Source organism: Protopterus annectens, chromosome 17.part0, assembly GCF_019279795.1.
Source record: "Protopterus annectens isolate FY-2018-M chromosome 17.part0, PAN1.0, whole genome shotgun sequence".
NCBI lineage: Eukaryota > Metazoa > Chordata > Ceratodontiformes > Protopteridae > Protopterus > Protopterus annectens.
The window spans coordinates 421,979,214-422,005,579 of NC_056751.1; the positions used below are offsets into that span (position 1 = coordinate 421,979,214).

Here is a 26,366-nt window from a genome sequence, read left to right on the forward strand (position 1 = left end):
ACGAGATTTGAAAGGCCTCAAGACACAGTAATGACAACCTTGAGAGAGGATGCCTGGCAATCTGATTTACAGATGGCAACCTATGACTTTCAAAGCCTGAACTAGCTCTTGCTTGGATGTCAAAGTTTACTGTAAAAGGGAATACTGTAGCCACTAGCAAAAACTCAACAAGCAGAAATCTGTGGTGACAGCATCCCAAGCTTGTGGGTGGCAATGCAAGCACCTCTACCTTGAGTGCCTGCACAGTGCAGCAGCCGGGCTGAAAGGGTTTCTCAGAAAAGGATCTTCTGAAACACTGATTTTGTGGACCACTCCTGCCTTTAGTGTGGCATCCACTGAAGTCCCCACAGCCCTGGGGGGGGGGGGGGGGTACAATCACCAGGAGTGTCCAGGGCAAAATACTGTGATTTCCTGCAAAACAGCTGCTTGCCTTCTCTGATTGTGGGAAAATAAAATCCATTGAGAAGTGGAAAAGCAAATCCCCGCTGCAGACAATGTCTTGCCCTCCTGCTCACTCCTGGACAGGACATCTTTAACTTTAGGTCCAGACAAAGTGGGACCACTGAATGAAGCATTCACAAAGGGCACCTTACAGGTCTCCACACAAAATTACAAAGGTGCACTCGGCCATGGCACAGAACTGTGATGCTGGTGCCCGATGCCCTGACCGTTCAGCTGCTTTGGATAGCAAGCTTATGAGTACATTTGAAAATCAACAGCAGGGTAACCAGCCAGGCCTCTACAGACTTGTGTGTCTTGACTGTCATCTGGATTGCTGCGAACTTGGTAACCTCAATCAACTCTCTCTGTAGTCTGGTTAGGTGTGCCACGTAGCTCAGCACATGAAGGGCAAAGTGACTGAAGCATATGCATGCTTCCCAAACTTGTCAAATGCTCTAGACTCTCTGCTCAGAGAGAGTGGACAGATGCACTCTCCTCTTAGATCTCAATCTTGGTGCCTGTGTCTAAAACAGACCTGACCCTAGGCTCTTTGCTTCAATGTGCCCTATCTTTCAATGGGACTAAGACTCTTTTGGGCTTTATAGCAATGGTCTACTATGGCCAGTTCTCTCTAAACCCTCCTAGACAAATTGTTGAGTGCATCCAGAAGGGGAACTACTCAAGCTGTGGATGAGTCTGCATCAAAGGTGGAGAAAAACTGGGTCCTCAGGGGAAGGGGCTTTGGTGGTCTAACCTCCTCCCCTATCTCAGCAAATCCAGAAGGCTGCCAAATGAGGTGTCATCAAGAGGAGAGTGTGGGAGCCTTCCCCTCACTGAGGTCAGTATCCTCTGTTAATGGTCTTGGAGGTGGGGAAGGAGAGTCAGTTTGTCTCATCTTGTACCAATGTGTCCTGTACTCTTCTTGGGGAGGGGACTCTGGAGAATAAAAGGAAACCGAGGAGTCCCATCAGAGGCTGCAAAGACCTTGAGCTGCAGACTGTCCCTGAACAAAGATGGGATAGGATCCATGACCTTGAACGCTGAAGTCAGGCAATTGGATAATGACCTCCTGTGATCTAAAGAGCTAGGGGAAGCCCCCAAACCAGCTGCTGACCCAGCCATATAAGAGACAAGAGACCACAGCTGAGCTGTCCCAGGTCAAGGCCCCAGGGACGGTTCTAACGCTCAGAGTTGAGTCCATCCCCATGGCTTCAGCCCTGAGCTTTCTTCTCTGGGATGCAGAGGGCTCCGATATGGCCAAAGTTGAATGCATTAAGGTCAAAAAGTGAGCTGAAGGTATCCAGACTGTGTGTGCCAATGGAGGGGACTATGTAGGAAGGAGTCAGATCCAAGACAATGGGATCCAAAGGATGGACTGGTGAAGGAGCAATCAGAAAAAATGGCAGAGTGGTCAATCATCTCCACACTTGGAGCAGATAGGGTGAGAATGATTCCCAAAGTTACTGTGTCTGCAAAAATGGTCCGTTTCACCTTGTCCAAGTCTACTTTCCTAATGCTCCAAGAGGACACCGAAGATGGCTTATAGTAGGACTGTGAGTCTTCATGCTCAACTGATGGAAATCCAGAGTGGCTGTTAGGGTCAATGAATAGTACAGAGGGTCTAGAGCTAAGAAACGACTCTGTACTTCTGAAAGTGAGGAAAAATGTGGCTTTGATGATACCAAAGAAGTCATGGATTGGGACCAGAACAAAAATGCTATACTACACTTATACAATACAAAGTGAAAACAAATACCAGAAAAAAAACATCTTGGGAAAAGCACATGGTGAGAAGGGCCCTAAAAATCCCCAAACACACAGATCTTAACACAACACTGGTAAAATAACAGGAAATTACCACAAAACCTACTTCTAATAGAAAAGGAGAGAATAAAAGTACAGTTGTGTACACCTACCATAAATGTAGATGTTAAGAGTGTAGTCACTGTTGTAGTCATCAGCTGTGGGTTATCCCTGCTGTAGTAGCCCTCGGCCGGCCCGAATACCAGAGTCAATGTTTTTCTGCGTCAGCTGCTGTCGCTTGTTGACTGACATCAAGTTGTCAGTGCTATAAAGCAAAGCAGCCAACACCATTACATCAGTTTTTTCTTGCCATAACCAGTCAGGAGCCCCAGGAAATATGGTAAAGGTGACCTGGTGTCAAAAAGCCACCATAAGAAGCTTATGTCTCCCTAAGAAAAGAGGATATAAAGGGGGAAAGAGGGAGATAAACCAGGACTACAACAGTGAATCTACTCGAACATTTACATTTATGGTAAGTGTACACAACTGTACCACGTTCTTCATGTTTCACTGTTGCAGTCATCACCTGTGGGAGGATTGTGAAGAACACAAAAAGAAGTAGGCAGCCAGCAATACCACAAATCTGGATATAATAGGAAACACTCCTTTAATAAAATTAAGCGCTTTCGTCAGACACTTCTGACTTCATCAGAATACAATTTCCACAATGCAAAAAGTGCTTAAATAACCCACCCCACCACACAAATTACTTACATCATTTCCTCCCAAAGAAATTTACAAGTACATGACATAACATTAATAAAAACAGTTGACAAATAACAAATACCTGCACCACTCCAAGGCAGTGCCCAACAAATCATATAAAATACAAAGATTTTAATTTTAATAATGCCATAATACTGACCCCGACATTAAGGCCAGGTCTAGTGTTGGCATCAAGTTTAATTTGCCATTTTAATTCAAGTAGTTATAAAAAATCATCCAATGGGCCACCCCTAAAACCAAGGTCAGCATGGTCAATAGCACAAAACGTGAACTTGTGCATAGGAAACATTTTAATATGCCTATACAACGCATTTGTATTGTTTTTGTGCCTAATTTCAAATTCATGTTCGTGAACTCTTTGCTTAAGAGCCCTCTTAGTTTTTCCAAAGTAAAATCCATTACAGGAGTCACATAAAGCAACGTAATCTACCCCTTTTGAAAAACAATGATATATTTTCTTTGGGTAAATCAACCCATAGAGTTCTTGCTATAAACCTCTCCTCTGTCTACAACAGAAGCACATTGTGCATGCCTGCCACATTTAAAACACCCCCCCATTTCTTACAGACTTCTTGTTTCTTTCCAAAAGGCCCTTGAAACCTGTGTCTTTTTTGTAAACAACTGGTTTGTCACCAAGAACCCCAGCACTTTCCTCATCCACGGCAAAAAGTGTCCAAAACTTTTCAATTATTTTCCTAATATGATAAAAATTTAGTGTAAAAGGTATAATTAAGGCCCTAGAGTACCTAACTTGGTTGTCCACATGGGGGCTCCAACAGTCTCCATACTACTACATAGAAGCTTGACTATATAACCGGTGTGCCTTTTTTGTTCAACTTCATTCTCAATCGTGTTAATAAAACGATACCCTTTTAATAACATACCCTTTATTGTCTCACATTCCTTCTGAAAATCCTCATCCTCTGAAACCATCCTGGCAACCCTGACATATTAGCCTTCAACTAGGGCTTTTTTCTGATGTTCAGGGTGCCAGCTTTCAAAATGCAATAATGCATTAGAATATGTAGGTTTTCTATAAAGCTGAGAGATGAATACCTTGTTCATATAGTCTTTAATAGTGACATCCAAAAAGTTCAGGCTATGTTTATCCTTACTGATAGTAAATTTAAGGAAGTCAGTAGTCGCATTAATATAAGCCACAAACTCTTCCAACTTTTCATCACTACCTTTCCAAAACATTACTATATCATCTAGGTAGCGCCCATACAAAACCCAGCATTTTTTGTATTCTGAATTCATAAGGAATTGGTCCTCCCAATAAGACAATACTATGCTTGCAAATATTGGAGCGCAGCATGCACCCATAGCAACTCCCTGTCTTTGTTTGAAAATGTGACCATCAAAACTAAGAAAGTTGTTGTCCAAAATTAATTGCATGCACGTTCTCAGGGTCAAATTTGTCCCATGGTCCCAGTCAATATTGAAACATAGAACCACTCAAGGCCTTCTTCGTGAGGTATCACAGAAAAAAAGTCCTTGATATCAAAGGTGACCATGATTAACCAGTCTTCATACATATCTGGTTTTATTTTCATCAGGAAATCCCATGAATCTCTAATAACCCACTCCCTACCATCCAACACATTCTTGACCTTCCCATCTATGTATTTATCTATGCCAAAGGTTTATAGAAGCCTTGGCATCAACTGTAGGTCATAGGGGTTGGTTATGAACAGATTTATGTATTTTTGGGATCCCGAAAATAGTAGGAATCCTAGGGCACTTCTGTTCTAAAAACCTGTGTACCTCTAAACTAATTTGTCCATTTAACAATAGTTCATCTAAAGTAAGGTCTATATTCCTTCAAAATATGTTCATTTCGATGACAGAAGTCTCAACATACGTTTCACTGTACAAGTCAAATATTTTGCCGTCATAATCTGAGGTGTTCATAATGAGGAGACTTGTCAGGTTTCATTAACCTAATGTCCTGGTTACTAATATCTCGAAAAAGTGACCATTTCATTGGATTCAAATTGTTAACAGCCCCTTGTTTTTGATGTCCAAGAAGTTCCCTAATTTCACTTTCACACATAGCTTCAAATAATGAAGTCAAGGGATGAACTGGTGGAATAAATGTACTAGGCCTGTGTGGTAAATGTGCAACAACTGTTTGGTTATTGTTCTTAAAAACAGGGCCAAGTTTAATTTCCTACTGAACAGTTTTAAATTCAAAATTGTGTCAACTAAATTGGCATTTCTAGCTGGGACAAAGTTCAAGCCTTTTGAAAATAAATTGGCCGAGAGTCCACATTAGCATAACTATAATTATATACAATGAAATCCCCTTCCAAATTTTTAACAGTTGTCATAATATTAACGGATTCTATCATCTGTTCTGGCATCCCCTCGTCCCCCTCCACTGGTTCTGATAGGTGTTTTGCCCATACCTGTAGTTGCCAGGCCTCATTTCCCTCTGATTCCGAATTCTCTCGGATCTTCTCACTGGTGGGGGATCCAAGGGACATCCCTGTTTAAATAATCATCCACGTCAATGTTATCTTCCTGTGCTTCATCATATTCGACATGTGTTCTCTCAAAATAACAGGCTTGTTGCCCTTCTGGGGGGTCAGGGTATGCCCTACCAGCATCGTAATCCTGTTTATCCCTTAACAGTTTACTCTGTTTTCTAGTTTTTAAATCAACCAACCCTTTGTCAACAGTCTTAAAAACATAAAAAAAATCATTCTTTTTACTTTCAAATAAATAGTTTTTCATACTAACTTCAATTTTATCAATATCACTTAACAGCATAGCCATTTTTCAATTATAATCACTAATAAGTATTTTTAACAGTTCACAACCTTGCCTGTTGAAAAAGAAAATAAGGTCCGTATGTAACTGCGAATGTTTAATAAGTCCCGTTGGAAATTTCCAAAGTCTGAGCCCTTTAGGCACTTGCTCTCGGTTCACACACTCCCGCAAGTACGAGTTCTCCAATTGAAGCTATTTGTACTTATAAAGTCCTGAAAGGACTTAAGTTGCAAATCCAATGTCTCGGCCATTTCATCAGGTCTCTCTATGTTGTCATTTAACAGTACTTCGTTTTTAGCCATTCCATTGCTCTGTTGAAAGAAACGCTGAACACACACTCACGTTTCCGGGTCTACCTTGTTGTGTAGCTCTCGCGCTACCAGAAGACGAGCTCGAGCTGTTACTCCTCCCTTGCGATTCATTACCATCACAGTGTTCCCTCTGTGCTGGAGTAATAAGCGAGGGTTCCAGGGTTTGCAAACACCCCGCGCCAACCCCAGAATGAGAAACAATACTAGTACCAGCACTGACAGCTGGCAAAGGCACTAGTTTTTCAACTTTGGTTAGCAATTCCTTAAATGAAGCAGATAAAGAGGCTAAAGCCTGTGTCAAAGTCTCCATGTCCATCACAGCCGTGGAATTGTTCAGCTCACCACCTTCCATAAAGACCAGCCAACAATCAAGGACAAAGACAAACTGTGAAGAACACAAAGAAGTAGGCAGCCAGCAATACCACAGATCCAGATATAATAGGAAACATTCCTTTAATAAAATTAAGCGCTTTCATCAGAATACAATTTCCACAATGCAAAAAAGTGCTTAAATAACCCACCCCACCACACAAATTACTTGCCTCATTTCCTCCCAAAGAAATTTAAAAGTACATAACATAACATTAATGAAAACAGTTGACAAATAACAAATACTTGCACCACTCCAAGGCAGTGCCCAACAAATCATATAAAATACAAAGATTTTAATTTTAATAATGCCATAATACTGACCCTGTCATTAAGACCAGGTCTAGTGTTGGCATCAAGTTTAATTTGCCATTTTAATTCAAGTAGTTCTAAAAATGATCCAATGGGCCACCCCCTAAGACCAAGGTCAGCATGGTCAATGGCACAAAACTTGAACTTGTGCATAGGAAACATTTCAATATGCCTATACAACGCATTTGTATTGTTTTTGTGCCTAATTTCATATTCGTGCTCGTAAACTCTTTGCTTAAGAGCCCTCTTAGTTTTTCCAACGTAAAATCCATCACAGGAGTCACCACATAAAGCAACAAACTACCCCTTTTGAAAAACAATGATATCTTTTCTTTGGGTAAATCAACCCATAGTTCTTTATATAAACCTCTCCTCTGTCTACAATAGAAGCACACTGTGCACACCTGCCACATTTAAAACACCCATTCCTTACAGACTTCTTGTTTCTTTCCAAAAGGCCTTTGAAACCAGTATCTTCTTTGTAAACCACAACTGCTCCGTCACCAAGAACCCCAGCACTTTCCTCATCCATGGCAAAAATTATCCAAAACTTTTCAATTATTTTCCTAATATCATAAAAAATTAGTGTAAAGGGTATAATTAAGGTCCTAGAGTACCTATCTTGGTTGTCCACATGGGGGGCTCCAACAGTCTCCAAACTACTATATAGAAGTTTGACTATATAACCGGTGTGCTTTTTTTGTTTAACTTCATTCTCAATTGTGTTAATAAAACTAGGGAGATACCCTCAATTGTGTTAATAAAACTAGGGAGATACCCTTTTTTTAATAACATACCCTTTAGTGTCTCACATTCCTTCTGAAAATCCTCATCCTCTGAAACCATCCTGGCAACCCTGACATATTGGCTTTTAACTAGGGCTTTTTTCTGATGTTTAGGGTGCCAGCTTTCAAAACGCAACGCATTAGAATATGTAATGTTTCTATAAAGCTGAGAGATGAATACCTTGTTCATATAGTCTTTTTTTAATAGTGACATCCAAAAAGTTCAGGCTATGTTTATGCTTAGTCATAGTAAATTTAACAAAGTCAGTAGTCACATTAATATAAGCCACAAACTCTTCCAACTTTTCATCACTACCTTTCCAAAACATTACTATATCATCTAGGTAGCACCCATACAAAACCCAGCATTTTTTATATTCTGAATTCATAAGGAATCGGTTCATTGGATGATTTTTTAGAACTACTTGAATTAAAATGGCAATTTAAATTTAATGCCAACACTAGACCTGGTCTTAATGACAGGGTCAGTATTATGGCATTATTAAAATTAAAATCTTTGTATTTTATGATTTATTGGGCACTGCCTTGGAGTGGTGCAGGTATTTGTTATTTGTCAACTGTTTTTATTAATGTTTTGTCATGTACTTTTAAATTTCTTTGGGAGGAAATGATGTAAGTCATTTGTGTGGTGGGGTGGGTTATTTAAGCACTTTCTGCATTGTGGAAATTGTATTCTGATGAAGTCAGAAGTGTCTGACGAAAGCGCTTAATTTTATTAAAGGCGTGTTTCTTATTATATTCAGATCTGTGGTATTGCTGGCTGCCTACTTCTTTTTGTGTTCTTCACAGTTTGTCTTTGTCCTTGACCTGTGGGAAGATTCCCAAAGCTGAGGATAGGGGTGGTAGGATTAGTAATAGACCTAGGCCTGGGTCAGCATGCCCTGCAGACCTACATTGGCAAACCCTGCCCTAGCCTTAGAGAAAAGAGGTAGATGGTAATGCTTAGTAAAGGTATGGACAGAAGCCCAGGTGACAGCTTCCAAGAATGTCCCTGGTGGGGACTCCTCTCAGGAATCATCTTCTTCAACTTCTCTGAAGCAGTCACCAAAGCCATAGATGAGGGTAAGGTGGTTCACACAGCCTATCTCGATCTCGCTAAGGCGTTCAACATCATCCCCCACTTTGGAATTATAGATAAACTCGCTAAACTAGGTATAAATCCCTATGTCACAAGATTGGTTGCCAACTGGCTTACTGACAAAACACACACTGTGAAAGTAGCAGACTGCAAATCATACTTCAGACCAGTGACAAGTGGAGTACCACAGGGTTCAGTCCTGGGTCCTCTCCTGTTTGGTATCTACTTCTCTGAAGCACAGGCTAACACAGAAGGTCTTTGGCTAACTAAATTCGCAGAGGACTGCAAACTAGGAGCCATAATCGAAACTCCTAATGATGTGGACATCCTACAAAAGGGCCTCACTGAGACAGATGCGTGGTGTCAAAGCCATGGTCTCAAGCTCAATGCCAAAAAGTGCACTGTCATTCCCTTTGGTAAAAACTTTGTACCCATGAACTACCACATAGGCAGTAGTCTACTTAACACCGAAAGTGTGAAAAGAGACTTTGGGACACAGGTGGACAGTAGTCTCTCCTTTGATAATCACATCGCCACAGTGGTCAGGAAATCCTTCAACGTGGCACACCTCATCACAAAACGTTTCTCATCCAGAAAAAAAAAGAGGTCATTGTTCCCCTCTACTCATCACTCATTAGACCCATTATAGAGTACAACGCCCCTTTTGGTATGTACCTCACAAGACATCTACAACAACTGGAAAGGCCGCAGAAATACCTCACAAAGAGGATTACTGGCCTCAAACGGATGCCCTACACAGACAGACTCAAAAAACTCCAGCTTTACTCTGTCTCATATCGCCTACGCAGAGGCGATTTCTGCCTAACATACAAAGCTATGTCAAACCTAGAGCTGTTGGACATGCTCCACTTAAAGAAATCCCAGTCCCTCCAAGTTACACGCTCTAGGGACCTAAACCTTGTCACCACAATTAACAGAACATGCTGGAGGGATAGATTCCTGTCCCAGAGAATTCTCATACTCTGGAACAGAATACCTATCTATGTCAAACAGAGCTCCTCATTAGCACTCCAAGAAAAATCTTGATGATTGGATGGGTAAAAAGGAAATTCACCCCGGGGATCACTTCTGTGGGTCTGCTTGACAGGGACACAGGAAAATTATTTTCTTGGGTGGAGAAAGCCAGGGCATAGGAAAATAATTTTCTTGGGTGGCAAAAGCCAGGGTACCTTTTTGGCTAGGCTTGTATAGGCCCTAGGACCAATAGCCTAGTACCTACCTATGAATGCTGTGGAAGTGGAGGCTGCCCTAGTGGAATGGGTACGAATAGACTTAGGGGGTGGTTTCCCATGAAATCTGTAGTATAAATGGATGCAGTGTGATATCCATTTGGAGATAGTTTGCTTTGAAATGGGCTTCCCCTCTGCCCTTGGGACAAAACTGAACAGCAGTTGGTCTGTTTTCCTGAAGGCTTTAGGATGGTCTAGGTAGTATCTGAGCTGTCTGTGCATGTGTAGTGAATGCAGAATTCTTTCTCCCTTGTTTTGAGGGTTAGGGAAGAAGGTTGGTAGATGTATGGCCTGGTTGAGAGTCACATTAGATACCAGCTTGGGCAGAAAGGAGGGGTTAGTCCTCAAGGGAGACCCTGTCTACATGGAAAATTATGTTGGGCTCAATGGCCATCAATGCCTGAAGTTCTAAAACACTTCTGGCTGAGGTGATAGCTGGCAGGAAAGCAGTCTTCCAGGAGAGGTATTTTAGCTCTCCTGAAGCAGCAGGTTCGAAGGGCGGTAAGGTTAGTTTTTTCAAAACATAATTCAGGTCCCAGGCTGGAGTGGGTGGCCTTCTGGGAGGTCTGATATTAGAAGCCCTTCCGAGGAACTGTTTAATCAAAGAATATGAGAACGGGGCGGATCTGTATTGAAATGAGTTGAAATGGCTGAAGCATGGATTTTAATAGAAGAGCAGGAGAGGCCACTATTTAGTAATTCCACTAGATAGTCCAGGATAAGAGGGATGGAAGGATGCGGGGAACTGGCCCCTATGGACGGATTCCAGGAGAAGAATCTTTTCCATTTTCCGGCATAAGATTTTCTGGACCGGTTTGCTTAACAGGGGTACCTTATTTGCTTTTAGGGTATAAGCCATGGTGTTATTTTGAGAGTCTGCAAGTCTGGGTGAAGCATCCCCCGCCTGAGTCAAGAGGTCTGAGATGAGGGAAAGCTACCTGGGAGGCTGTGATGTCCAGCTGTGCAGTAAGGAGTACCAATGCTGCCTGGGCCAATCTGGGGCAATGGGATGAGCTTTGGCCCCTCCTCCCTTATCTTGATCAGTATCTTGGGAATAAGAGGCAGAGGAGGGAATGCATACACAAAGAGGGAGTTCCAGGGGAAGGTCAATGCATCCACCTTCCATGCTAGGCAGTGATGCTCCCTGGTACAGAATTGTTCCAACTGGTGGTTGAGGTGTGAAGCAAAGAGATCCAGCTCCGGAGTTCCCCACTCCTGAGTGACTTGCAAAAAGATTTTTCTGTGGAGCTGCCATTCATGGGGGTCCAGCAAGTTTCTGCTTAAGTGGTCTGCCAGGGAGTTGTTGATCCCTGGTAGGTATTGGGCTATTAGGTGCAATCCCATGGAGGAGGCTGTCAGCCAGAGGTTCATGACTAGCCTGCACAGAGGGTAAGATTGGGTCCCTCCCTGTTTGTTAATGTACCACATTACAGTGGTGTTGTCTGTTCTGATAAGGACCACCCCTGGCCTGAGATGGGATTTGAAGGATATCAAGGCCTTTTGTACTCCCATCATTTCCTTCTGGTTGATGTGTAAGGGAAGGTGCTGGGCATCCCAAAGGCCTTGAGTGCACCTTCCTGCTAGATGAGTGCCCCAAGCAATGTCTGAGGCATCGGTGGTGATGGTCTGGCCGGTAGGGCGGAGGATGAAGGGGAGACCCTTGTTCTTGGCACAGGCCCTTGCCCACCAGGGAAACTCTGCCCTTATATAGGGGATCCGAGCGAGAGAGGACTCTAGAGGCTGAGTGTGCTGACACCAAAGGTTCTTTAGATACCACTGAAGTTTCCTCATGTGGAGCCTGGCCAAAGGAATTAGAAGGATGCAAGATGCCATGTACCCCAAGGCTTGCAGGAACTTCCTCACTGTGAGGTAACTTCTGGAAGCCAGCTGGGTAAAGTAGAGCGGCAGGAAGATCTGCTTTTCTGGTGATAGGAAGGCCATTTGGGATGCTGTGTACAGCAGTGCTCCCAGGAAAATGATCCTCCTGGAGGGAGTCTGCTTTGCTTTCTTTTCATTGATGGTGAACCCTAAGGAGGTTAGGATAGTTTTGACAAAGAGGAGGTCCTGGAGCAGCTTTTCTTTGCACTCTGCCTGAAGGAGGCAGTCGTCCAGATAAGGGTAAAACTGAATATTTCTCTGCAAAATGCTATGGCCAGAGCTAAGCATTTGGTGAATACCATGGGTGCAGAAGATAAGCCAAAGAATAGTGCAGGGAACTGAAAGTGTTGCGAGCCTGCCCTGAAGTGTAGGAATTTCCTGCAGGATTCCCTTATGGGGATGTGGAGGTAGGCATCCTTTAGGTTTAGGGTCATTAACCAGGCATTTTTTGTCAGCATAGGCAGCAGCTGCTGCAAAGTTAGCACTTTGAGTTTGGGGACCACCAGGGAGGTGTTCAGAATGGATAGATTCAGGATGGGGTGTCAAGTGCCCTTTTTTCTGAGAACAAGGAATAGTCTGGAATAAAAGCCTTTGCCTGTCTGGTCTGTGGGAGCAGGTTCTACTGCCCCCTGGGATATGAGAGTTAGGAATTGTTTCAGTGCCTCTGCCCATTGATTTGGAGGCAAGTCTGGATACCCTCTTGGAATTGAGAGTTCGTTGAAAGAGAATTTGTATCCCTGAAAAATTATCTTTAAGACCCATTGGTCTTTGGTTACAAAAAGCCAATTGTCTTTGCAGAGGGAGAGCCTTCCTCCTAGCTTTTGGTGAGTGAAAGGAGGGCAGAGGGAGTCACTGAAAGGTTTTGCAATAGAAGGATGGCTTAGAACTCCCTGCCTAAGGGGCAGAGGAGGTCCACTGTTTCGTTCTCTGTTGTCCCTGGGATAAAGGCCTGGGTGGTCTGTCCCTGAGGGGCTTACCCCCCCCCCCATCTGCTAGGTGCAGGAAAGGACCGGTGCTTAGAGGGGAAATTCCTGCTGAACCTGGGAGGTTGAACCTGAAAGAAATCTTTTACTGTTTGCACAGATTTTCCTTGGTCTTCCATCTTTTTAAGCACCTCGTCTGCTTTAATTCCAAACAAGCAGTCCTTATATGTAAGGGTGCATCAATCAATTTAGACTTGACATGATCAGGGAGTGGTTGTTCCTTCAACCATGCATGTCTCCTAATAATAGATCCTGACACTGCTGCCCTGCTTGCGGCTTCTAGTGCGTCATATCCACAGTGCAAACAGTGTTTGGCCACTTGACAAATAGAGTGCAGTAAATCTGCTAACCCTGTTGAACTGGCACAGTCTGGAAAGGAAGAAATCTTTTCTTTTAATAGTTCCAAAGTCTGTTGTTGATATTTTACCATATGGAACTGACAGTTGAGTGCTCTGACAGCTAAGGTTCAGAGGTGTATACTTTTTTACCCCATGTGAACAGAGCTCTGGATTCCTTGTCAGAAGGGAAAAGGGTTCTTAGCAGAACTAACTTTAGCTCCTTTTGGTCCCTGTGTAATGACCTCTGGGTCTGCAGCAGGATTTCTGTACAGGTATTTGTGAGAATTCCGGTACTCTGCAATATCCTGTCAGGTTTAGTGAGAGGGTGTCAGGTTTAGTGGGAGGGTGTCAGGGGCTAAGCTGGGTTCATGGAAAACATCATCCACCACTTCTAAAATGGGGGGGGGGGTGGCCAGGGGTCTGCACTGGGGCAGGTCTAGAAACTCAATCTTTTCTTAGACTGAGGGAAGTCCTGAGATTCCAAGTGGAAATGTTTCCATAGTATGTGAAGGGTTTCACCAAAGGAAAGGTCTTTTGGTGGGGAGGTAGAAGGAATGGATTCCTCTGAATCTAAGTCGTCATAAGCAGTAAGAGGCTGTTGCTCCACTTCAAAAACTGAATAATCAGATTCCTCAGAATCCTGCTCTGACAGTATTTCAGGATAAGGGTGTCTTTTCCTTTTAGGAGATGTGGCCTGACTACCCCTGATAAGGGAGATAAAATCCTCTGCCATCTTAAGCATTTGTGCTTGGGGTGGTGGAGCAGGAGTAAGATGGAGACTAGAGGTAGATTTTCCAGGAGTGGCCTGGCTTCTAGGCCTAAGAGTATCCATCGGTCTGAGAGAAGCGGTAGTCGAATGAGAGGACGTCAGTTTTTGTCTAGAATCAGTAGTGCGAGGGGCCTCCTCGGAAGCCAGTGCCTGCATCGCGGCTCTGGAACCAACAGAGTCAGAGATGACCAAAGGCTCGGAAGACTAAGAAGATTTCTGCTGCATACTGGACTCCGAAGGGTCTCAGTAGAGGCCTGCATAGATATCGTATCGGGCATTAGGGGCTGGGCGGACATTGGTTAGTGCAAGAAAAAAGGATCCCAATGGGGCACTTAGCTTTAGATGTTTTCAGCTGAAAATTCGAGCACTGGTATCGACTGATTGGCACACTTGCGAACTGCTTCTGCTACGGGCTCCATGGCAAGAAAGACTGATGTAATGGCGTCGGCTGCCTTGCTTTTTAGCAAGGACGACCTGACATCAGTCAACAAGTGACAGCAACCATCACAGAAAAACAGTGACTCTGGTATTCGGGCCGGCCAAGGGCTACCACAGCAGGTATAACCCATAGCTGATGACTGCAACAGTGAAAAACAAAGAACACCAAAACAATAAACAGACAGGACTCGCACATCAGGTAAAAAATGCTGTCAAAACACTTATCTTGAGCAGAGCTCCAGAGAAGATGTCTGCTTAAAGCTCGGCAAATGAGATTTAGGGGAGATTTAGGGGAGATTAGGTAGTGGAAGGGCATTATGGGAGAGAAATTTAAGCTTTGGAACCAAACAGCTTCAAATCTAATTGGATCTGATAATCTAAAGGTTGAGAAGGAAGAAAGAAAATACTGGATGTAATGGTAAGTCTCTAAAGAAGACAGTCCCAGAAAGAGCAATGTGGCAGATACAGTGCAACTGGAGCCACAGCCTCCTGTACCAATTTGACTCTTAGTATCTTAGTTAAGAAGAATATCCTGATGCCCTGTCATATATTCTTTTTCTCATTGTCGTTTTCTTCACTCTTCTCAGAGGCAGGTAAAAGACCTATCAAAATAAGATTATTCTTAACACTCCTAAAGGAAGTGAGGGATAGGGAACCTACGAATACCAAAGGTGGGCATCTAAATGTCCCAGGCATACCACACACAGCTCATGGGTATCCTGAGGTGGGGATCTTGTGGCCACATCTGACACACTTTTTGAAGCCTGACAGCTTTTCCATAAGACTTTCTAACAAAACAAGCAAGCCAGCAGGGAAAAAAAAAAGACAAAACTTAACAGCAATGAACCAGTAGTCTAACAATTAGTCAATTGCAGAAATACAGGGAGGACAATCTAGAACTAAGCTTACCTGCTAGAGGGATCGAGAGGAGGACAGCAAAAGATTTTAACTTTGAAATACAGAGAAAACATTGAAGAGGAGACAAGAATTTATGAAGAAAAGGCAGGTAGCGAGTAAGTCAGAGTAAAAACAGTAAATAAGCTTAATTTAGGTTTGAGTGAAAGGAGGCATCCAGTTGCTTGAGTGGCAAACAAGATCTGAGAACAGGGAGAGGTTATCATGGGAGCAGGAAAGAAGAGCAAGCCTTTTTGAGCAGTTGAAGATGCCAGTTCAGCTCCACCAGATGGCAAACATCCCCCCAATTAAAGTAAATAGGCTAGTGTAGATCTTTATAGTCACTGATTAGGAAAAGACCCTTTCATGTGACAAAAGGCCTGCCAATACTCCATCTGAGTAGACTAATGTGTTGCCCCCCCCCCCCCCCCCCCCGGGGCAGAATCTAGCAGGGAAAGACTTTCATATTAATGATATGCGGTTTCAGCTCAACTTTTACCTGAAAAGGGTAAAAAAAAAAAAAAAAAAACAGTAATGTAAACAAATAAATAAATAAATAAAACAACTCTTCTGTCTTTGCTCTATGTAAGGAAGAAATGGATGAGGTTAAGCAAACCCTTTTAAATGGGCTGATAACGTCATTGTCATTCGCCACTAGACTGTTTTTGGAGAATGCTAGTATCAAATGTCACTCCACTAAAAGCATGGCTGCTTCAATAATGTATCCACTACAGTCACTCACAGCATGTCCAACTTTGCCACGCATTATCTATAATTTGAGAAGTCAGGTCTCCTTCAGCACATTGCTGCCTCAGAACTTTGCCTTTTGAGCTGTTACTACTTTTTTGCTTTTTTTGGCTCTAGCCTCCAGTGGAGTTTTAAATTTGGACTGCTTGGGATTCTTAATAGTTAGGTTAATTAATGCAGAGGACAACAAAAAGTATTCACCTTAGCAGCTGAACTGGGATAAGGCCGCAAAGGGTGCTTAATACTTGTCTGCCAACCACCTTGAGTCTAAACAGTGTCTCCATCCAGTATGCAGATTAACTTTTCGGTAAGTTAGCCAAACATAACACTTTATATTCTTCCATTTGTGTCCTTCAGTGGGCACCTGTTCTGTACTGTGCATGGGAGTGTTGATATGTAGAGCAGTTAGGTTGGTTGTGACACCCTAACCCAGCATGTGACGCCATGATATTCACCAGCAGGTCTGCAAAGACCCAGGAGCATGGCAGCTATAGACATTTCAGAATTGTGGTGTTGTTGTTGTCTTTCGGCTTTTCCCGGTTAGGGGTTGGTTACCACAGCTGAACTCCAGTCCACTAATGATTGGCAGTAGATTGTGACGAGCACCGAGGTGCCAGCTCGACGTTCAACCTTCAACGAAGGCACGCCCATTTACGCATGTCTTTAGAACGCCCACTCAACCGCGGGGAGGACATGCAGACTCCACACAGAGTGGATATTACAAAGGGATATTCCAAACACTCATTGCAGTCATTTCTGAAGATCAGCTGACATAAAGCATATCAGCTCTTTTCAGAGAAACTTTTTCTGTAAAACAACTGATATGGAGAGCTTACCACCTCCTCTACACACACAAAAAAAGCAACCGATCTGAAAGATGGTGCTGTAAGCAACTACAACTTTAAATGTCTGATGGACAGCTTGTCATGAACATTTCTTATATCTTTAGAAAACAAAATTTAGGTCACAATTTCAAATGATATCTCTAACTGCAAGACATCCAATGTTGCGTGCTATCAAGTAATAAAGTTAACGAGCATTTTTTTTTGGAAGCACTCTTCATTCTGGCTATACAATCCTTCTAAGCCATCCACATACTTCTTGTGGGTAATATATTAAGTGCAACATCAACCTATCCAGCTAGTACTGGTTGGCTGTCACACACAGCTAATACAGATTGTTCAGGATATGCCTGCTCTCCTTCTCAGTTAGTTTGGACTGCAATATGCAATTCTGGCCTACAGCTCACCATACTTTTACTTCAAAGTGCATCTAAACCCTCACCTGGTTGTTTCCACCACAAGGCACTGTCTTTTTATACTTTCACCACTCCCTCACCCATGAAGGAAAGGCCACCATCAGCCACTTGCTTCCATCTCTTTGCCTCCTCCAATAGTCAGCTCTTTAAAACGCAGGTGACTGGTACCACAGCAAGGGTTACATTACTTCATGCCACACAGCTAGCAACAAAGGAATGGGCTCCAACAGTACATTAAGTCCATATGACACAATCAGCCTCTACATCTCAATACCTGCTGGACTCCACCCAAAAGTCAAGTTTTTCTTTCCAAAAAGTGTTGATCCAAGGCTAAACACTTCACATACAGAAAAAACATAATTTAAATAATTATGATTGCTTTTCTTTCCTGCATCTGTCACACCATCTACTAAGAGTGGCACAGTAATTAAGTTAGGTCACTTATCCCAACAACAGAGCCAACAACATTTAAATGTGCTTTATCAGTTACAGATTGCTAGCATCACACCTCAGATAAACAGTGTAGCCTAGAGTCTGAACAAAGGCAGGGCTTTCAAGCTTAGATTACAGATACAAATGTATTTCAATGCAATCAAACTCAATGCCACAAAAAGAAAGCAAACATGTTAATCTAACTCTTCTTGCTTTCTGTCAGTATATAACTTTGCATTTTTCTATACTAATTTCTGCAAAAGTGCATGTTTCTTCTGGAGTTGGGGAAAAAAGATTAACATCAAAGACTTTAATTCTAGCTACAATACTAAAAGTGACTGCAACACAAACCATCTCAGCCCAAGCAACACCTGTTAATCACATAGGTTGAACACTGAACTACAGTTGTTACTTTGAAAAGAACAATTAACTCAGCTACATTTTCAAGCTTATCATGCAAACATTCCTCAAAATACTGCAACAGAGATGGCCACTAATGAAAATCAAAGGAAGCAAAGTAATTAAAAATGTGGATTGATGCGGACAGTGAAAAGTAAGCAGTCACAGCAATGTTGTCAACTGAGAGAGAAAACTACAGTAAAATGATCCCCTCATCTTAAGGGTTTCTTTCTGTCCCTCTAATATGACATGAAAGGGAAGCCATTGACTGTAAAACAAAACAATGCTAGCCATTGTCAGACTCCTTCAGATCATTTTGGGTTATAACAAATTAGAAAATAACAGTAACCATTAACTTTGATACAGAGGTATTAGCAATGCAGAAAAAGTTCAAGATTTGCTGAAAAACATTTTTTTTTCAGTTTTTGGGTGTGGTTATCCTTTAACAGCCTAATTAATCATCCTTCCTCTCGGACACCTTATGTCTGTTCTTTATAAGCTTGAATTTTATCAGCACTCTGACCTTCACTTTCCTTAAAAAGGTTGTAATAGGTCACAACACACTATGGGTGAAAAAAAAAAAAAGTACTGCCAGATACAGAGGCACAGGGATATAAAGCCCAGGTGACCAGACTTCCATTAATGTGTGTGTGGGGGGGTAGGGGTGGCGGTGATGGATCAAGATGTATACAGACAGAATACTGCCAAGGACATAAGCAACCTTTAAGGCTTCCTCTTTGATGGACCCTGGATGGCTCTCATCCTTCCATACTGTAATGGGGTAACTACCTGGTAGTGGGAAGTGAAATGGCAGAGCCTGACTGGGAAGATTTGATGACTGGCAAGCACGGAGGCAAAATGCACTTATGGCAGGAGGGATGAACATATAATCTTCAACCGCATAAAACTTTAGTGTTATTATATGGCATCTCATGCACGTCCAAAATCATATTAATTGTGCTGCCTCTAATGTATACTAATAGATAAGATCCTCAGAACCATATGCAAAACTTTGAAAAAATTCTACACAGAGTGATAACTGCTTCTGTTACCTACGGACAATCCCTCTCCCTCATATCTTGCCAACTTACTCCTACCTTCAGGTTACATGATGCCATCATCCCAGGTTCCTTCAAGCCTTTGTATCACTTCCCCTTTACCACTACATGTGTGCTGTTCATGGTGTGCTTAATTCTTAGGTTCACCAGCCAGAACTAATGTTTCATATTACAGTCATTGCAAGTCCCTGGGATCATTTCATCCTGGTCTGTTAAGCTTACTGCAGGTCTTTCAATCAAGTACAAATAGTAGTTTCATCTCCAGATTCTCACTCGACTGGACTCAGCACTGAATCCTGTGGTACACCACAGCAGGCACCCTTTTCCTCTCAGTGGTTCGCATTCAGTATTACCCACCGTGTCCCATTATCTAGCCAATATTCATTCCTGGGAACTACTGAACAATGGAGTCAAACTAACTATGTGGTCCCTCTATCCAATACCTCCAGTCCAAGCAGGAAACAGTCAGAACACCATTACTGATCTGTTACTTTGGACACTCACAGAAATATATTGGTATCGTACAATAATATTCTCACTTGGAAAATATTCCACATTGGACAATACACTCCAAAGGTTTCTAGATAATAAACAGTTCCTTCCTTCCCTATTTCAAGTAACAATTTGTTGACTTTTCTATATCAATTAAGATAGGTCAACCACTGTCTTGTCTTTATAATCATAATTAGCCTAAATCCTAAACTTCTCATGTACTGAAGTGCATAAATGAACTGCTTATTATGAATGTATCGAATGTCTTTTTTCCTCCATATAATGAATTCTATATATGTGTGCAATTAACACCCAACCAGACTGTATAAAATTTGTACTCTGTATTACTAATAAATGGGAAACTGTATAAAAACAATTTTGTATATGGTTTTATTATTGTAAATATTGTCTTGTAAAAAAAAAAAGTTTGATCTGTAACTGGAGCTTTTCTCCCCGGGCGTCCACTGAAATTGGGTTCCTGACGCAGTGGACTTTACTGGTCAACAAATGTCAATAAATAAATAAATCTTAAATACAACACCAAAAGGCAGAAAAGCAGCAAATACGACAAACCAGTGACCACAGAAAACAATTTAATGTCTCTGTCTCTAGCGCCTCGGCTTAAATAGCCTTTAATGGAGTACAAAAGTCAATGCAAAATCACATGTTATATACATCACCATTAACATCCTTAATTAAAGTTTAGTTTCATGATAGTAACCATTTCCTGTATGGAACTAGTTTCCACCCACATCACCTTATAAAATCTCTCCCATATGGTGAATTTATGAGTTAAAAGGTTATGTAATAACACAGATATTTTAGAAAAAGAGCTTGAGAGGACAATTAAACGGTTTATCCTGAGAGGTTATGATGAGGAAGAAGTAAAAAGTTCACTATACGGGAGAATGACAAACATGGTAGGCACAATTTAATGAATAATGTAGCAAATAATATAGAAGACAAGAAGTATATATGGTTACTATGTAGGCTTTGCTTAGTGATCAAGTGACTGCAATTATTAAGCAGCACTGGAGCTATCTTTTTACGTTTAAAGAATTTTTTGAGTTGTGTAAATGCCTTATTTTTTTCATTCTGAAGAGGAAGAAGCATTAGAGACAGGCTTATACACAGTAAATGTGTCACTCCGTGTCAAGATGTGCCTAGGGTCCCAATTTTTAAAGGAACATATCCATGTGGGAAATGTATTACATGTAAATATGTGGTCTGTACTTTTGAATATATTAATGTCTATAGATTTAATGTGTTGAATAAATTTTGTTGTGATACAGAATGTATTACTTATATTTTAAGATGTCAGTGTGGGATGTTTTATATAGGAGAAAGTAAAAGGGCGTTTAAACTTCTCTTACAAGAGCATATGAGAGATATAAAAAACAAGAAACTTGAAAGCCCTTTAGCTCAACATTTTTTTGCTGCATCATAATGGTGACCCTGAAGGTTTGCAGGGCACTATTTTAGAAAAGACAGAAAGAAATGAAGGGCTGATGGATGTTAAAAAGAAGCTTTTGTACAAAGAAGCCCTTTTTATATTGAAATATGGCACTTAGAGTCAAAGGGGAATTAATGTCACTTGTAATTGGAAAGTTTTAATATAATTAGTGTTAAATTAGTTGTATAATTTAATTGTTTAATTAAGGATGTAAAAATCTACTACCAATCATTAGCGGACCGGAGTTCCGCTGTGCGACCCCTTACCGGGAAAAGCCGAAAGACAAAACAATAGTGATGTATACAAAATGTGATTTTGCATTGACTTTTGTACTCCATTAAAGGCTATTTAAACCGAGGCACTAGAGACAGAGATATTAAATTACTTTCTGTGGTCACTGGTTTGTTGTATTTGCAAATAAATAAATAAATCCTATTTATATCACAATGGTAAAACTGACATCTTTGCACTAGTTTATCTGTTTTGCGGCTAAATTTAACCTATATGTACAATAACGTCACTAGCAAGTACTGTCTAGTCCCACATAAACAGGGTCACACCTATGGCACCAGGATGTAAATCTATAATGTGCAGGTACTGCACTGTCACTACTTTGGCTGTACAGAGCACGCTCTGTTCTATGCACCTGAATACACATTTCTTATCAAGTCAGCAAAGCATCTTACACTTATGCCAGTGCAGAACAACCACTTATGCCAGTGCAGAACAACCACTAAGTGTTTTTTCACAGCAAAAGCAACAGCTCTAACCTGTTTTCAACCATGGTGGACAAAACACATTAGCCCTTTAGGCCTGCACACATTTTATGAATTTCTATTTTTATGGGCTTCTATTTAGTTAGCAAAGTATGAACAAGTTATGATCAGAAAACCAGTAAATAATTTTTAATTATGTTTAACATCCACCGTGCTTGTATTCAGAAAAATCAAGAAAATAACCACACTACAAAACAAAGGACTCAAAACACAGTGAACACTGGAGTGGCTTCTTTTCAAAAATGCAAGCTCTTGAAAAGGAAAAAAACAATCCAAACAGTGTTTCTCAAATGGACTGTTCATGTTCTGAGTCACCAGTGAAAGTGGAAAGGTAAACACTTCATTTTTATGAAAACCCAAATGACTGCCATGTGTCCAAGAAAAGTCAACCTCAAAAACTGATTACAAGAAGTAGGGAGTTTGGGCAGTTGTAGGCCTCCTTCTGTGTAGAACTGATTTATGAAAATGTTTGCAGTGGCACAACAGGTAGCACACATCCTTGGTGCAGAAAGCTGTGGGTTCTGTTCCCACACCAAGTAGACAGACTGCTGGTAAGTGGACACAACACAACATAAGGGGCTGGGGCACTGCACTCCTGAGTGTTAAAATCATAAGACTATAATATTTAAAGAACAAAATACAGAAGACCACAATATTGAAAGAAACTTGAATATTTAATCTCCCTACCAGTGCAGACTCAGAAACGATTGCTAACTTGGGTCCTGCAGTGGGTACATTTTGGGAGTTCGACATTGTGGTCTTCAACATTTTGGTCTTTAGATATCATGGTCTCAGGATTTTGATGTTAAAGACTTTGTTGTTAAACATTTTCTTAGTAAACCTAGGAAAACAAGATCTAAATGTGAATACATAGAATTGACCTGCATGAACAGATGTACTGTTAATTAAGCTCCACCTATACACAATGCCAACTTTAACCTGTCACTCAGCCTGACCTAGCTCCTGCCTTATTCCAGAAAACATATCTGAACCCAGCATGCCTACCTAGTCAGCAAAAGGTTAAAGTAACAGCTGCTTTGGACATCTGCTAAATGCAGTGCTATAAAGCATATACCTATCAAGAGCCACAGAGTACAGTAATACTCTAATTAGATTAATAACATGTGCAAAGCATACTCTTGACCTTTTAACCCCAGAATTAGGAACAAACAAAATAAAAAGGGAAAATACTTCAAATTAGGGACACTTTTTAAAAATACTTGTACTATTGAATTAGAACTTCTCAAAATATTTCCAATTTTAGGAGGTACAGGCACAATTTTGAGTCCAAATTTGTGGCACTTCAGCTGAGAGGTATGATGCCAAATTGCTTGATTACACAAACAACAAAAGCTCAACACACATAGCCTTCTACATGAAAGGATGGACTACATACCAATCATAAAATCAGGAGGAGCAAAGTGAAGACAACGAACTCCTGTGATTACAGGAGATGTTTTCTCAATGGGACGGAGTAACCCTTTAGCAGCCAATTCATATGCCTCTTGGCTTTTCAAATCTATCCTTGAATACCTGAGGCAAGGGGAAACAAAAAACAGTTAGTGTACAAAAAGTGAACACGGTCTTGTCACATGCATCTTAAAAATAGTCTCATGCAATTATCAGTCTCTATGTGCTGCTTTATTCACCACAAGCAACCACCTTGCTTTCTGGAAGGTTCAGTGCTGGGTCATAGGCAGTGGGTAGCAAGTCAGAAAACTGCTGCCCAGCAGGATTAAATAGCAGTGTGGAGTACTGTGAAATGGTGATTATTTAGTAGATGAATTTTCAGATGTGACTATTGCATCTGAAATTCAATTACATTACACAAATCAAATATTTTCCTAGTGAAGCATTTATGCAACAGGTTCTTAATACATTTCACAACAAAACCAAGATGATGCCTAAAGGAAACAGTAACAAACGCACAGTACATATGAAGAGCCATGAGAATTACATTTTTCCTTGTAATTACATCTGATGTAATTTTAAGAGGCATGGTTTATTAATTAGCAGTCTAGTAAATGAGTACATGTTTTTAAATAAAAATGCATTAATGCTGCAGTTATGGGTAAGTTAACTCCACCAAAAAATATAGAAGTGAAATGTTACGGCTCACTCCTTAGTGCTTCATTTTAACTACTTTAGGAACTCTAAATGTACATACTCCATTCACATCAGGGTGCACTCGCAGGCACCTGAAAGATTCCACATCTCCACTCTTCTTGCATCATGTATAAAAGCACACACACATTTATGCAAGACATCAATATGTATAGCAAGCATCTGAAACATAGGGAAATACATGAAAAATGAAGGGGAAAAAAAAAGCCGTTAGCAGTCTGCTCATTTGCTGCGTCTAGCTTTGATGTGGCTGACCATTATATTTCCTCTTGCCTTTCGTTTGCCCAAACACTCCTATGCTGAGTTGCGGTTCTCCATTTTCCTTAGAAAGTGATAAAATAATTTACATTACACAATCAGACCATACAAAGGAGAATACAGAACATTAAACTAATAGGATACAAGGACACTACTCTCATATATACCAAACTCTGATAAGGAATACAGCAATATGGAAACAATCTTAAGTCATAATCATCCACTATTTTTTATTTAAATTTGTTGACCGGGAGTGTCCGACTGGACGTAGGTCCATTTTCAGCGGAGGCCCGGGGAGAAAAGCTCCACAGTTAAAATAAACAGACAGTAGTTACATTGGATTACATAGCGATTAACAATTTACATAGCAATTACTTACAACATATTTACAGATGAAGAACATAGTACATCAGTAGACAACTAGAATCTCACTAGTTAATAGTAAGGAAATAAAAGCAGTCCTCTTTGGCAGACGCATGGAAAAAATGACAGATCAAGGCCCTTTACAATAAAAAAAAATGAAGAGGAAGAGTCCAATGTTGCTTTTAATATTTCTTGATGGCATAGTGGTGCAGCGGTAGCGTTGTCGCCTCACAGCAAGAGGCTCTCCGGTTCAATTCTTGGCTGGGGTGCCTTTTGTGTGGAGTCTGCATGTCCTCCCTACATTCGTGTGTGTTTCCTCCCACGTTACAAAGTAACAGGTCTTCAACACATCAAAGGACTTGGATGAAAAGCAGTCAGAATTCCAGGAAAAAAACAGTCCAAATCCACCATTCGATAAATAGTTTAATAGCTCAGGACATAAACAGCATAAATAGCAGAACAAAGCTTTCAAGTAACAGACTCTTCTTCAATGTTTAATAAAACAACAATTATATCCTTAAAGTGCCCCACATCTTATAAAATTTCCCTTAAAACTGAGCCTCATTGAGGCTTGTATTCTGTCATGTCTATCTTTTAAAATAGGTTTTATACTATCACTCACATTCAAACCTGACATATGGTCAGCTCTAAACAAATTAATCCATTTATATTCAGCAAACTCCGTTTTATTTATTAAGTCACCACCATTTTTATTTTTAAACGCAACTTGCAAGATTCTAAACTGGAATTTATGCTCAGCAATTGCAGTTGCTATATGCTTAACCAAACCATTTGTAAGGACATTTCTACGAATGTCAGAACAATGTGCACTTATTCTCTCTTTTAGTTTTTTATTTGTTTTACCAATATAGAAACATTGGCAGCATACACAGTTAGCAAAATAAATCACATTTTCTGTGTTACATGTTCCAGCAGCTCTAAATTCAAATAGCTTTTGACTAATTGGGTGCATAAAACTTAAATCCATATTAACATCTGCACAATGTGTACAGTTATGACACGGTTTAGTGCCAAATTTATACATTTTTTTGTAGCACATTATCTCTCCTTATATCCTTATAGCATAAATGTTGCTTTAAATTCTTTTCTCTATTTTAAAAACAAAATGTGGTGTCTCACCTACTAGATCAACCACTTCTTGACTGGATGCAAGTATAATCCAATTCTTTTTAATTATTTGCTTAACAAGACCTGTGGGTCGATTATATTTCATCATATAATTCAAAGTATCCATAGTTCTATTTGGTTTGGCTCTTTCCACCATAGCATTATCAGCCTTACCACTCAAATATGGTCTGGCTGTTAGGAAGAGTTTAAAGTGTTCATTTTTTCTGGTTTTGTGCCGGAACAGAGATTTCTTCCCCCTGGGAAAAAAATCGCTGTTGTGAGCATTCGAACTTCTTGCGTTTCGAACTTCCAGGTTCGATATTTACATAGTCGAACTTATGACAGTTAGACTATGTGATATAGACACCTACAAAACAGCTTCTAAAATAGTGCTTATCAGATGACAGTTCTTTGCCTTTTCAGGTCTATATGACACACGTTTGGTAACCAACAAACATTTACAAACCTCCCTTCCCTTTATCAAGGCACCATGGAAGACACGCAAACTTCCTTCCAAAGTAAGTGTTTCAGACACCATCTCATTGATGCACAATGACAAAGGTCTTTAATAATGCAGTCAGTCCCACAAGCCAAATTCCACTAGCTATCAGTGCAATACAAAAGACATGCTCATCACTGTGCAATATGAGAGACAGAATGCTGAACTGTTCTCATTCTTTCAAGGGTACATCTTCTACCCTGATAAA

At 40.9% G+C, this 26,366-nt stretch overlaps 1 protein-coding gene across 1 annotated transcript in view; it reads right to left on the bottom strand.

The window, feature by feature from the left end:
* The window catches only part of LOC122791445 (mitochondrial mRNA pseudouridine synthase Trub2-like), a 281,462-nt gene that overhangs the window by 84,721 nt on the left and 170,375 nt on the right, over positions 1-26,366 (bottom strand). Inside the window, exon 3 of the mRNA XM_044059189.1 lies at positions 23,183-23,319. Within this exon, the coding sequence (XP_043915124.1) occupies positions 23,183-23,319 (137 nt within the window). The remainder of the gene's footprint in view (positions 1-23,182; positions 23,320-26,366) is intronic.